Source organism: Mustela erminea, chromosome 9, assembly GCF_009829155.1.
Source record: "Mustela erminea isolate mMusErm1 chromosome 9, mMusErm1.Pri, whole genome shotgun sequence".
Lineage (NCBI taxonomy): Eukaryota > Metazoa > Chordata > Mammalia > Carnivora > Mustelidae > Mustela > Mustela erminea.
In genome coordinates this window covers 100,625,423-100,640,750 of record NC_045622.1, presented here as the reverse complement: position 1 = coordinate 100,640,750, position 15,328 = coordinate 100,625,423, and the positions used below count along the sequence as shown (strand labels likewise).

Below are 15,328 nucleotides of genomic sequence, written 5' to 3'. Positions count from 1 at the left end.
TTAACAAAGGTTCAGTTTCTCCATCACTAGCCAATGTTGTAAAGCCTCCATTTCTTCACATATATAACTAATCTCTCCTTTGGGTTGTTGTAAAGAAGGTAACTCAAGTGAGGACTAGGCACACTACCTAGCACATCATAACCACTCAGACAGCCAGTGGTTCTCAAATTCTGAGCCTGTAAAAATCACTTGGCCCAGCTCCAGAATTTCTAATTTAGCAACCTGTGGGTGGGACCCAGAAACTTGCTTTCAGTAAAGGAGCCCATGGGCTTATATTGTACATTGTCCATAGATCAAGTCTGACAAATGCTGAAATAAATATCATTTATATTCTTCTTCTTTTCTTTTTAAGTAGGCTCCACACCCAGATGGAGCCCAACAAGGGGCTTGAACTCATGATCCTGAGATCAAAACCTGGGCTGAGATCAGGATTCAGGCACTTAACCGACTGAACCACCAAGATGCCCCTCAGTTACATTATTCTTATTCTTTATCATGAAGTCTGTCTGCCATCATAATGGCAGAATGTGAAGAATTGAGGAATTAAAGATGTGTTGCATAATGTTATACATAAAGAGATGAGCTATGAACAGATCTACTCTGACTGCCAGTGCTAGGACAAAAGCATTTTCTTGGGAAGAGACGGCTTGAAGAATTGTGTTCTGTTTTGTTAATCCAACTGCAGTAACCCAGCTGTGCTTGCTAACCACTGAACATATGATTCTTCTAACTGAAGTTATACTTTTGTATGATAAACTAAATAAAGCATTTCCATCCCTAATTACCAGAGCATCAAGGTTTGTGGTGAGCGATAGTTCCTTTTGTCTTGTATTCTTCTCAGAAATATCATATGATGTGATGCTTTTGAATTAAAGCATATCAAACTGAAAGAAATGTGAACTTTCTGGGATGGCTTTAGCCCTAAACAGTCTCTAGTAATCTCAGCTACTTCATCTTGCTGCCCCAGCAGTTTTGTAGATATTAACCATGCTTTTTAAAGTGGTTCCTGACATTAACTGTTTGTTTGTGCACTGAGGTGTTTCTTTCTCCTTTGTCTTTTTTTTTTAACAATATTAATTGCCTTTTTGATCTCTAATAGTAAAATATGCTCTTTCTTCTTGTGAACTCGTCATTTCCAGAAACTCTAATAGGAAGATAGTGAAGATGTTTCAACGGAGCCCTTTCTTTAACACTTATGATAACTTAGTATGTACATGACCTTTGTCCTGATTGTGAGGAACAAGTAAAAAATTCCATCTATGACTAACATCTGGATCAGACAACTTACCTAAAATTCTCAGCAATGCCATCACCTCAACAGAATTCAAATCTGCTTGCCTCGAAAACTTTTATAACAGTTTCTGTATCCCTAGAGTTGGACATTCCTGTTACCCCTCAGGATTTCATAAACTTGAGCAATAGTTAACCAGACAATTAAAGAAAATCGTTTGTTGACAAATGGGTATTGTCTTATAATGGAGAATTCTTTTTTTGAGACTACAATTCCCTGGTGAAAATGTAATCAGTCATAATTTGCATCCTCATTTTCTCTTGACTTGTGTAGAAGCTAAACTGGACATATATGTGCACATATATTATGTATGTAAATATATATTCATATACATATAGCTGCATAGTAAATCATATTTGCTTAATAATATGATATTTTCCTTAAATGTTGAATACCTTTCTTTTGTTCTTCAAAATCCATTCTCTACCCTTTGAACCTCCTCCTTGCTCCAGGATACTCAGCTATCTTAACTGCATCAGCGGGCTCCTTTGCGCTCTACTTAATGGGTTTAGCCAGTGGTTGTCATTGGTGGGGAAAAGATTGAGGTCTGAGTGTTTTTCTCTGGTCTACTTTCTTGCAAAGATGCCCCAGCTTGTTGCCTCCCTGGACTTACCAGGTGATTCATTTTGAAGCTCTCCTTCCATTGCTTATGACCTCTGTCTTCAGGCAACTTCAAAAATAGAAAGAGGGGCACCTGGGTGGCTCAGTTGGTTAAGCTTCTGCCTTTGGCTCAGATCATAATCTCAGGGTCCCAGGATTGAGCCTCTCATTGGGCTCTCTGCTCCATGGGAGTCTATATCTTCCTCTCCCTCTCCTCTGCCCCTCTTCCTTTTGCTAATGCTCTTTCTCTATCTCAAAAAAATATAAAAAAAAATTTAAAAAAAGGTTATAGTTCTCAGAAGTTACAACACTATTCTTCAGGAGTTCTCTATACCACACACATTTCTAGGTAATAACCCCTTTTTAAACCCTCCCGAAAGTAATCAACTTGTTGGCTATCTTTTACTTGCCAGATACTGATCCTGCAGATGTAGACTTACCTAATGCCTTCTTCATGAACATGGTATCCCACCATGCATCACTTCTAAGAAGAAATATATTAGATGGCAAGGGAATAGTAACTATCTTCTCCAATTCACAGAAATAATTAGTTTTACTTTTTGCTCTATCATTCTAAAGTGATTCTATAGTAGTTGTCTATACACACATTTGACGTGTGATTGGCCTGATCAAATCGTGGAAGAGTTAAATGAAAACTCATTCATGGTTGTTGAGGTGTCCTCTCAGTCTGCTGCATGCTTTAAAACAGCAGCCAATATATGGTTCCATCTTGCTTTATCCAGAATATACATGTCTATGAACCAAGGGGATGAGTTGCCATGGCCCCTGTGGTGGCCAGGAAAATGAGCCTTTCAAAGACCCAAGAACAGGCAATGTAATTGTGCAAAGGTCCTAACTGCTGATCTCTGAAATACATTTCCCCATTTGTATCAAGGTCATGCTTCCCACAGACTGCTCCCAGCTAATGACGGAGAACAACAGGGATACCAAGGCAGGACTATCCTTCTTAGGCACTAGATTCATGGGTAATTTTGGCTCAAGTACCTACCTTTGCTGAACTTACCATGAACTGAACAATGGCCTAGGATGCTTTTGCCCATCCTTCCTTCCCTCTCCCCTTCACTCGTGCTCAGACTTTCCTCATGATTGAGTGCCACTTTTTGCTTCTTCTGGCTCCCTCTCCACTTTATCTTATACAGACACAATAGTTTCCCCTAATAAAATTCTTGAACTTTTAATTCTACCTTAGAGTGTTCTATTACATCAAATAGCCCATGAGAATTTAATTTCCTTACCCATAACCTTATACTCCGTTTATTTGGAATCTATGTGCACAAAGGTGGAATTCCCCAAGTAAATGCCCTCAATGCTCTGATTAATTGGAATCTGAGACTCTACACTGGCCATGTTGGGCTTCTCATGAATTGATCATGAATTGACAGTGGTCACTCCAGTGGGCAGGGTGATTGACCTCAATCACCAGCGAGGAATTACTAAGTGCTACAAAATGATATCAGGAATTGCGTTTAGAACCCAGGGGATTGACCACTGTATTTCATAGTATCTCCTTGGCTTTCTGTTTGAAAAGTACTGCAACCAAATAAAACAAGATGATCTAAGACTCACACCTAATAATAAGGAAATATGGACAGTTTGCCAGGTAATTCTGATATGAGGTGTTGAGAAAGAGTCAATAAACTGGAGTAATACAAGTGGAAGGTAGACAGGGACATTTAAAAAATGTTTAATTTAGTAAAACTTGTACATCAAAACAGTACAATTTAGAAACAACTTTCTTTCAAATTTCAAACTTCATTTGGGATTTGAGTAAATTCCTTTAGAAATTTGTAATGTAATTAATTATAAGTTAATATGGGAGATTCTTTTGCATGCTTCACAACCATAAACTGCAGGTGAAGTATTACCAACCGTAATTTAAAAACTTACTGCCAAGCTTACACTTAAGCATATGCTAAAACATTTTCTAAAACATCAGTGCCACAAATTTAATTAAATTTTTGTTATGTTACATCTTCTAAAATTATTCTTAACTGTAATTTATCTTCTCACTAGGGTCTTGGTAAGTTATTTCGACTTGATTCTGGAGTTGAGACCACTTTTCCATACCTAAAATAATATGCCTCTCCACTTTGGCCAGTGAAAGTTACAGTCTCTGATAGATGTTAACACTTATTTGGAAAACGGGACTTGATTGTTTCTTCTAAACGGATTAAAATAGGAGTTCTCAATAAGTAGCTTGAACATATTTATTAAAATAAAAATCAGATTTTATGACATTAGGATGTTTCAAGAAGGGTTATTATATCAGTTCTACTTTTTGTAACTGATGTGTCCCTCTGGAATAATGTATTTTCCTTAAGGAACATTAAACACCTGATTTTCTGCTGCTATGGTACACCAATTAGATCTGTTCACACTACTTACAAAGAATATATTTTATAGAAATTTTACTATTATTAGTGGGAAATAGAGAGCTTTTAGAAAAGAGTCTGAGTTGGCATAAATAGAACCGTTTTAGAACACAGTCTAAATAAAACATTTTGGAATTACACTGTTGTGCTCTGTCTCTATTGGGGTACTATGTGTTACAACTAGTACTGATTTTATACCTTGCATTTATTTTATGGGATAATATGTGTTTTTGCTGGTGCTGATGGGTCTTTCCTGGTCTGCACGGAGTTCCTATATTTTGGAGGACTACTTGCTTGAATTTCACTTTCCTGTTTGTTTACCATTGCTTTCATCAGTAAAACATATTTATGCTTTATTGATACAAATTATATTTATATTGCCTCACTTTTAAAAATCAAAATTAAATGAAACTCATCATATTTATTCTTTTGTTTTATCACCACCTGTGTGTATCACCTATATAAATTTTTCTCTTTTGATTAATGGGTAGTCATAGACTTTTTTTCTCAAATTGCTTCATTTCATTTTGGTTATTATTCATTACCATAATAATCATTTTTTAATGCTCAGATTGTCCAATTTGGTTGTAGAAGACCCTGCACCTTCGCCCTTATAAAATAAAAGAGGAACTCTCGTAGTTATACAGGGATTTATAAAAATCACACTATGTAAACTTGACTGATTTTTTCTTAACTGAAGGACATATGTTAGAAAAATAGACTGGAGAGATCATGCTTACTGATCCTAGTTGTATCAAGTTGTCTTATGAGTGCTGCTGGGTCTTCATGCTAATGCTTCTGGGGCAAACTGCATATACAAATGTTTAAGAAATCCTTTTAAGAGAATAGAAGTCATTTCAACCAATTATTTTTCATAAGAAAATACCAAAACTTTATTCAGCCTACTTGTTCCTAGTTTTTAGGAAATAACCATATAGATACTATTCTGTATATATCAATCAGCCATAAATATTCTCATGCTAGAGGAGTGGACTGATCTATCACATTATGAAGGTAGAGGAGAGTTTTTGGTTTTAAGCTTTTTATTTGTTTTTAATCTAGAGTAACATGAAATTCAATACAAATTCTTAAATTTTATATTCAATTTCTATCTCCTTAATTGCTCTAATCTTCTCTTAGGTCTCTTAAATTGTCATGTATCAAGAGTGCAGATTCTTTAACTGACATTGAAAGAATTGTTAATCATGATGGGACACAATGGCAGCTCTTTTTGAAACAGAATAACCTGACCAAAAATTGTCATTGCATTTGCTTAGAAGGAGAGAATCTTGATTTATTTAATGAGTTTATTCAGGGCCTCTTTCACATCCTTATTCCTCAGACTATAGATCATAGGATTCAACATAGGGAACACCACAGTGTAAAATGTAGAAACTATTTTGTCCCTGTCCAAAGAATAGCTAGATCTGGGACGAGAGTAGATGTAGAGAATGGAGCCATAGTACAAGGTGACAGAGACCAGGTGGGAGGAACATGTGGAGAAGGCCTTGAGGCGGCCTTGGGTGGAGCGGATTTTCATGATGGTGGCAATGATGAACAGGTAGGAAGAGAGGATGAGCACTGTGGGGATGATGACATTGGAAGCCAGGAGGAAGTATAGTATAGTCTGATAGCCATCTTTCCTGCCGCAAGCCAACTTCACCAGGGGAGGCAAATCACAGAAAAAGTCATCAATGACATTGCCACTACAGAAGTTCAAGGCAAAAGTTCTTTTGGTGATGATGGAAGAGTTAATAAAGCCACCAAGGTATGAGGATGCTACCAAAAATGCACATAGCTTTAAAGACATAGCCTGAGAATAAAGCAGTGGTTTTGAGATGGCCATATAGCGGTCATAGGCCATGGCGGCCAACAGGTAACATTCACTATATGCCAGCCCAGCAGAGAAGAAGAACTGACATACACAGCCAGCAAAGGAGATGCTTTTGTCTTCAGAGATACAGGTCACCAGAATCTTTGGGGTGTAGACAGAGGAATACCAGAGATCCAGAAAGGACAGATTCCCAATGAAGAAATACATTGCTGTGTGAAGCCGGGAGTCATTACAGATCAACACCATGAGGGTGGCATTTGCTACCAGGGTCAAAGAGTACACGCTAAGGAATACCACAAACAGGACCAGCTGCATCACCGGGTCTGTTGTGAAACCCACTAGGATGAACTCAGTCACCGTATGGTTGCTTCTCTCCATAGCTCACCTAAGAGGAGAAAAAGTGAGATTTCAGCTTGTATCATTTTGCTGAATAAACAGAAAATATGCTAAATAAAAACAATTATATGAATTCCAATTTCATTTTTCATTTTTTATTAATTTTTTAAAATTTTTATAAACAAATAATGTATTTTTATACCCAGGGGTACAGGTCTGTGAATCGTCAGGTTTACACATTTCATAGCACTCACCATAGCACATACCCTCCCCAATGTCCATAAACCCATCATTTTTTATTTGTTAACTCTGATAATTTTTCTTCCCTGGATTCCAGACTGACAAGTTCCAATCCCTACTTAACATTTCTTACAGGGGATCTACTGGGCATTTCAAGGCAAACTGAGTTCCAACCATTCTTCCTCAGCCTGCTTTTCTCTTATGCTTCTCCACTGCAGTAAATGGAGTTTTCCAGTTTAGGGGAAATTGCTCACTCTTCTTGACTCCTCTCTGACTTTGACATTGTAACTGACTAATCAACAACTTCTTGATTATACTTTCACAATATATCCAGAATCTGACCAGTTTTCCCAGCTCCAGTGGTTCTGCCCTAGACTAAAACCGCTGTGATATCCCATGGGTGCTATCACAGAGTTTCTAAGGGTTTCCCAGCTTCCTCCCTCATATCCCAAGCCCAGTTGGGTCTCTGAACAAGTTGGGCAGAGTGATCCTGCTAAAAGACCAGTTAGATCATGTTATTCTTTTGCTTCAAACACTCCAGTGACTTCTCAACTTATTCAGAGTAAAACCAAAGTTGTTACAAAGATGGACAAGCTTATTGCCTCTCTGCTTCTGATTCCTACTATCCATTCCAGCCATGCCACCCTCCTTTCAATTCTTAGAATAGACAGGGGATGCTCTGTGCCTTTGGAGTTGCTTCTCTCTAAGGCCAGGATGCTCTTCCTTGAGTATCTTTATAGCAAACTCTCTTATATTTTCAAGTCTCAATTGCCTTTTCAGGTGTTCCTGATCACAATATTGAAAACTCCTTCCCTGGCATTTCTTATATCCCTTTTCTGCTTTATCATTCTCCCTAGCACTGCTCATTATCTAATATTATATATATCCTATTAATTTAACGTATTTTCTTTTCTTTTCACTAAATGTGCTTATAAACAAAGAAAAGAAAAGAAACAACATGTCTCCAAGAGTCCTTTGATCTCTGGGAAAACAAAGATTTATAGTCTCAACCTAACCCAGGAATGTGACCTTTTAATAGTCAGCATGAAATGTCCTGATCAACAGGAATGAGGTCCTCTGCATGATAAAAACTCAGTTTTCCCCAACAAGATGTAAAGGATTTTTTTTTTTCTTTTGCTAATTTCATTGCTCAACTCTCCTCAAACAAATGTTCCATTCCATAGAGCTCCCAATCCCTCTGCTTCTTGATTCATGAATCACCTGAAAAAGCCAATTAGGTCTTCAACTTTAGTATATTAAATTTTGTTTCTCAACACTGTCCGTTTTCCCTTCCGCTTTTGATGGAAAACATAGACCAGTTCAATGTCTATTTTATCTTAATTGTAGTTTATTATGAAATTTTGTGGGCTATTTGTTTTAACCGAGTCAGTTACTACAAAGTAACAAGAACTGTGCAACTAGGTGAAATCTTTGAAAACATGACCCTGAGAACTATGAGTGCTTTCGTATAGGAAACACTGAAAACTCCTGGACTCAACCTTCAATTTAGTATCTTCTAACTTCATTATTCTCCGATTGTCATAATTATCCCAGAATTTGGTTATTTATACAAATAGTAGTGAACAATTTTGAATACTTTACTCTGAGTTAAACATGGTTGTTAGTGTTGCACATGCATTATTTTATTTTTTGTCACAACATCCATCATAGGTATGTTGGAAGATTAATAGCAATAACTTTACAGAACCAAATTCAGTGTTAATTAGTAGCTTAAGTATACAGTTAGTATGTGGTGTTGTCTAACTCCAGAAACCTGGGTTTTAATGACTAAGTCCTGTCCTTTCATATTCAATACTGGCTTAACAGTTGCTTATAGGCTCCATACATGAATGTTTCCCTTTTTGGTTCTAACACCTTAACTCAAAACCAATAAGATAATATGGACAGATTCAGACGCTGTCACAGGTAAGGACCTTGTACATGTGGAGTCAGATAAATGCTTCTAAGTAATACCCAAATCATCTGGCAGGGTCCTGTGTCTCTCAGGATAGCCAACCCCAATTATGAGGACAGGAACTGTCTACTCACCTCTCCCAGGACTGAGACACGTGCCTGAAACTCACAGACCCAGCCAACAAAGACCACACTGAAAATCCAAATATCTTATACTTGCTCAGGATCCCCAATGTATTTGATTCCTTAAGCACCCCAGAGGTTCATAGTTTTGCAAGTGTCTGAACAGCAATTAACTAAAAAGCGTATTAACTTTATTTAGAAGGTTCTACTGGTTAAATGGAAAAAAAAGAAGAAGAAGAAGAAGAAGAAGAAGAAGATGATTTTTAAAGTACTCATAATTATTGTGATATTTTGAGAAACTACTCTTTGCAAAACAGCTTCCTGGAAACTGTATTTGATTGTAAAAGTACTCTATGGAGTAGGTATTTTAATTTCAATCACAGATGAGAAAACAGATCCAAAGCATTTAATTAACCTTCCTTCCCAAGGCAAACTCAGAAGTAAATGCATTCAGGATTTAAACTCAAGGCAGCCTGATTATAAAATTCAGTCTTTCCCCTATACCATGCATACGTCAGAGAAACATAATCTTTGAGTATCTATTCAGCTGTGACCATAAATTTTTAGAAGAGGACTTCCTGCTCCTGAGTGTCAACACAGTAGATTTTGCAACAAATTTATTTTGTCTCCTATTTCATCATCTTATCACCCAATTTATTTTTATTTTTTTTATTATTATTTTTATTTAGGGAGAGAGAGAGAACGAGCTCACATATGCATGAACCACGGGTGGGGGAGGGAGAGGGAGAGGGAGAGAGAGAATCTTTTCTCTCTCTCTTTTTTTTTTTTTTGCTTCTTTTTTAAAAATTTTTAATTTTTAATTTTTTATAAACATATAATGTATTTTTATCCCCAGGGGTACAGGTCTGTGAATCGCCAGGTTTACACACTTCACAGCACTCATCAAAGCACATACCCTCCCCAATGTCCACAACCCTACACCCCCAACACCCCTCCCCCCAGCAACCCTCAGTTTGTTTTGCAAGATCAAGAGTCACTTATGGTTTGTCTCCCTCCCAATCCCATCTTGCTTCATCTATTCTTCTCCTACCCCTTTATGCCCCCATGTTGCATCACCACTTCCTCATATCAGGGAAATCATATGATAGTTGTCTTTCTCCACTTGACTTATTTTGCTAAGCATGATACGCTCTAGTTCCATCCATGTCATCGCAAATGGCAATATTTCATTTCTTTTGATGGCTGCATAGTATTCCATTGTGTATATATACCACATCTTCTTTATCCATTCATCTGTTGATGGACATCTAGGTTCTTTCCATAGTTTGGCTATTGTGGACATTGCTGCTATAAACATTCGAGTGCACGTGCCCCTTCGGATCACTATGTTTGTATCTTTAGGGTAAATACCCAGTAGTGCAATTGCTGGATCTCATTGTGGTTTTGATTTGTATTTCCCTGATGCCGACTTATCACCCAATTTTTAAATGACAAGAAAGGTGTCATCTTGGCTACTGTCTCTAAAAGTGACCTGTCTACCAACAGTGTAAGAGGTTTCACCCTCCTCCTCATTCTCACCAACATTTCTTGTTACCTGCCTTGTTAATTTTTGCCATTCTAACTGGCATACTGTGGTATTTCATCATAGTTTTGATTTGTATTTCCCTGATAGCTAGTGATGTTGAACATTTTTTCAAGTGTCTGTTAGCCATTTTGTGTCTTCTTTGAAGAAGAGTCTGTTCATGTCTTCTACCCATTTTTGTAACTGGATTGTTTGTTCTTTTGGGTGTTGAGTTTGAGAAGTTCTTTATAGATCTTAGACACCAGCCCTTTATCTGTAGTGTCATTTGCAAATATCTTTTCCCATTCTGTGAGTTGCCTTTTTGTTTTGTAGAGTGTTTCCTTTAATGTATAAAAAGTTTTTACCTCAATGAAGTTCCAAAAGTTCATTTTTGCTTTCGTTTCCCTTGACTTTGCAGACCTGTTTTGAAAGAGTTACTTAAGCTGATGTTGAATAGGTTACTGCTTATGTTCTCCTCTAGGATTTTGATGAATTCCTGTGTCACATGGAGGTATTTCATTTATTTTGAGTTTATCCTTGTGTATGTTGTAGAAGCTGGTCCAGTTTCATTCTTCTGCATGTGCCTGTCCAATTTTACCAGCACCATTTTTTGAAGAGACTGTCTTTTTTCCATTGGATATTTTTTCCTGATTTGTCAAAGATTAGTTGACCAAAGAGGGTTATAAGCAGCTAGATAATCATTGAACATTACATCAAAAACTAATGATGTACTAATTCATATGTTGGCTAACTGAACATAATTAAAAAAAAATTTTAAAGAGTGACCTGCATAGTTTCTCCATTATTATCTCAATAATATATACTGAATAATGAATACTTATACTGAATATTTCCCAGGCAGTCTGCTGAGTGCTTTATTTTTTTAATTTTTTTAAGAAGATTTTATTTATTTATTTGTCAGAGAGAGAGAATCGAGAGCAATTACAGGCAGACAGAGTGGCAGGCAGAGGCAGAGGGAGAAGCAGGCTCCCTGCGAAGCAAGGAGCCCGATGTGGGACTCGATCCCAGGACGCTGGGATCATGACCTGAGCCGAAGTCAGCCGCTTAACCAACTGAGCCACCCAGGTGTCCCAATGCTGAGTGCTTTCAAAGAATCATTTCATTTTAGCCTTCAAGACAATCTTGTAAAGTAAAAGTGATTATTACTCTCATTTTACAGATGAGCAATTTGAGATAAAGAAATAACTGTACATTTGTAAATTGTGAAAGGTCACTGAATTTGAGATTTATAGAGCCAGGATTCAAAACCAGTTCTCCCATTGTGTATCATCTGTCCCCACACCTACATATCTCCTAGCATTTACTATGTCCTTAAGGCTCTTCCAGGCACTATGGACAAGAGAGAGAACTAAGGCATGGGACCTGAATCCAAAAAAGGTATAGTTTATTGGGAGAAACCAAATATTTATAAACAAATAAGTACCACAGGTTGTAAAAGAATTATCTGCCATCCCTAATGGTGGGGGGAAGGTGAGTGGAGAGCTTGCTAGGGGCAATGAGGGAAGGGTTGTGTGTGTGTTATGGGAGGTTTTACACAGAAGGGAGAAATAGTTATCCTGCATGAAGAGGCACAGAGAGTTACCACATGTGAGGAAGTTATTTCTGGTAAAGAGAAATACAACAACAACAACAACAACAACAACAAAACTATAACCAACAAGGCATAGAGGCAAGACAAGGAATGGGTGGGGAAAATCCATCTGAAGTCTGTCAGATCTGTGTGGAATATAGTGTGTCTTCATTGGAATGATGGTACATGAGATCATGCAGGACATTTGAAGCCAGAATCAGAATATTTTCAAAGTTGATGGCTTAACCTAGACCAATATTAAAGTGCTGGAAGGGTGCCTGGGTGGCATAGTTGGTTAAGTGCCTGACTCTTGGTTTCAGCTTAGTCATTATCTCAAGGTAACGAGATTGAGGCTAAAGTCATCTCTGTGCTCCCTGTGGAGTCTGCTTAGATTCTCTCTCCCTTTGCCCCTCCCACTACTCTCCTGTGTGTGTGTGTGTGTGTGTGTGTGTGTGTGTGTGTGTGTGTTTCTTTCTAAAATAAATAAATAATTTAAGAAAATGGTTGAAATGTCAGGGACTATGGCAAAAACTCTGGTGATGTTAGGGAGATGATTAACACTGCCTAAATTAGTATGTGCCCCATGTCTAAATGATGAATACATAGACACTCCACTCATAATTAAAGCTCAGAAAAATGAGAGGGCAGATGGAAGTCATGAATGAGGATTAAAAAACAAACAGTGGGCATGGTTAAGTCTAAACTCAGTGGCTTTGACTCTATGTTCTGTGTTCTTTCTACCACGTCAAGTTTCTTCCAATCATTCTCCCTCTGTGACAAAATTCCTCCAACCTTTTAAGCATTTTTGCTGTTAGTCATATCTTAAAAGGAAGGGGCAAAAGACTCTTGACTTCCTGAACCTCGTTCCCTATCATACCTAGTCCACCCATAACGATGGTTGGTACCCAAGCAGAGGCGTCATAGGTAAAAAGGGTAGAGCTTCACAGTCCAGTGGGATATTTTTCCTGCAGGGGACCTTTTGGCTACATTTCTCCTCATGAACTCTGCACACTCACATACATACACTCACTTCATTTATAGCCCATAGAGTGTTCAGTTGTGAGGTATTAAGCCTTGCTATTCATTCTGCTTAGAATATTCTTTTATCTCCTCTGTGCTGGTCACAGGCATGCACAAGAAAAACTAAGGACAAATCGTCAAAGAATACGGTCTGACCACTGAAATACACGCACTAATTGGATTTCAAAATAGAGTATATTTGTGAATTGTTTCCATTTGAACAGCAAATTCTTTCATGTTGAAGAGCCATGAGGATCCATCTTTGAACTGGCAAGTGGCCAGGATTGGAGGGTAGTCCAAGCATAGACAGCACTGGGCCTTCACGCTGAGGACAAGGATTCAAGTTTGACCTCAGTGCTTACAGCTGTTGGAAAACCTTACACAACTTACTGAATATGTTAAACCTTGTAAAACAAGAATAATAATTGAAACTATTAGATAGGGCTGTTGTAAAGATTGAAGGATATATTAAAAAAAAGATTGGAGAATATTATATTTTTAAACTAGTATTGAGGACTGGACACATGACAGATGGTCCTGACATCAGTGGCTCTCTAATTCAGAGAACACAAATTTCCCCTGCCAGAGAACTTAGGTTGTAGCTTTTTGTGTCTTGTCCCTTGGAGATTCAAATTTAGGAAGTCAGTTTCAAGGAACCCTTGTTAGAATGCCAGTATCACAGCTTATTAGGACTGTTTTTAGAATGACAGCAGTTCTACTTTATGGTGGTATGGAGATTAAATGACTAGTGTACATTTACATACAGGTATTTTGCAGGAGAGTATATTTTGAGAAGCAATATGGACTCTAGCATGAGATATGGGGTCAGACGGACCTGAGATGAAGTCTGATCCCAACTCTTTATAAACTGGTCACCTTTAATCATTTGGTTACTCTTCCTAAGAATCAATTTCCTCATGTGTGTTATCATGCACTTTAAGAATACATACGGGTGTATTCTTTAAGAATACATATGGATGCTTTTCAGTCATTGGTGTCTTTGGGAACCTGAACTCTGTGGATCTTGAAAATACATATGGACATATTCTTTAAGAATACATATGGATGCTTTTGGGTCATTGGTGTCTTTGAGAACCTGAGCTCTGCGGATCTTGAAAATACTCAAATCTACAACACAAACATGCACAACAAAATAGTGCACATATTTCCATTGTGTTTCCTTGCAGACTGAAACATGGATGCTAGGTCACAGGTTCAAGGGTTACTTTAAGAAAGGAATTCTCTGCTAACCAATGTTATCCAGAGCCTATGGCAACCTGCCAGTGATGATAGGCTGTTGTCTTAACATTCTTTTTAAACATGTCTTCTGAGACAAACCATAAGAGACTCTTTATCATCAGAAAAAAATTGAGAATAGCTGGAGGGGAGGTGGGTAGGTAGATGGGGTAACTCGGTGATGGGTGTTAAGGAGGGCAAGCGATGTAATGAGCCCTGGGTTGTAAATGCAACAGAGGAATCACGAAACTTTACCTCTGAAACTAAGAATACACTATAAGTTATTTCATTGAATTTAAATAACAAAATGAAGCTTCTTAATAAAGACAAAAAAAAATAACTGTGTCTTCTGTCTCCCCAACTCCTGAGACAAACATACATTTAAAAGAAATTGCACTTCTCATGATTTAATTTGAACCTGAGTCTAGAGAGCTCTCATAGTCTGCCTCAGAGCTCTTGAGGTCATCACAAAGACTTATTTTTGTGTGTGTCAGTTTTATAGTTTTATTTTCTGTTCCTTCCCTTACTGCAAATTGCCCTTACCACTAATAGGAGAAAAAGCTACATAGTGTTTTGTTTTTTTTTTTTCCTCCCAGCTGCCTCAGAAACTGCTATAAGATATGGGTAGGACCTGAAAATGAGGCTTTGGGCCTCCTACTGCATAACAGAATGTAGAAGGCTATTGAGTTTTCCTGGGATAAAACCAAATTTCTATGTCACTGGTAACACCCAGACCCCACAACCTACCAATATTTATGGCAAGACCACATTCCATCATTCTGATATTCAAGTCAGCTAGTTCCAGAATCTTCTATAATAGTAGATCCTGTCAGCTAGTTTTAAGTTTTTAAGTCAGCTAGTTCTAGAATCCCAAGGATTTTGTAACAATCTCAAGTGTTTTATATCCATGGAATTCCTCATGGTTTTGTAGCCTGGGGGAATAGCAAACAAAGGAATTAGACAAAGCTATGCATTGGCAAAATCAAGCCCACCATAATATTTAAGAAAGACTTGGAAAGGTTTTGTTTAGAGACTGTGATTCCCCAATAATAGGTGTATTTAACCATAATTTCCCTTCACATTGTATATTTAGTTTTGTTGAATTCATCTATTTCTATCATTTATCTATCTATCTAATCTATTGTCTATCTATCTATCATCTCTCCATCCACATAAAATACAATTGCCTACTGATAAGCACATAGATACTGTTTTTGTAAGCAGCAAG

The 15,328-nt window shown here is 37.6% G+C and overlaps 1 protein-coding gene across 1 annotated transcript; it reads right to left on the bottom strand.

Annotated features, from left to right (window-relative positions):
- Nucleotides 1-5,578: 5,578 nt before the first annotated feature.
- LOC116600216 (olfactory receptor 1013-like) lies at nucleotides 5,579-14,911 on the bottom strand. Its single transcript, XM_032360333.1, has 2 exons — nucleotides 14,848-14,911; nucleotides 5,579-6,503 (listed from the first exon to the last, which is right to left on the bottom strand). The coding sequence occupies exon 2, from the start codon at nucleotides 6,494-6,496 to the stop codon at nucleotides 5,579-5,581; it is 918 nt and encodes a 305-aa protein (XP_032216224.1). The 5' UTR covers nucleotides 6,497-6,503; nucleotides 14,848-14,911.
- Between the last annotated feature and the right edge of the window lie 417 nt (nucleotides 14,912-15,328).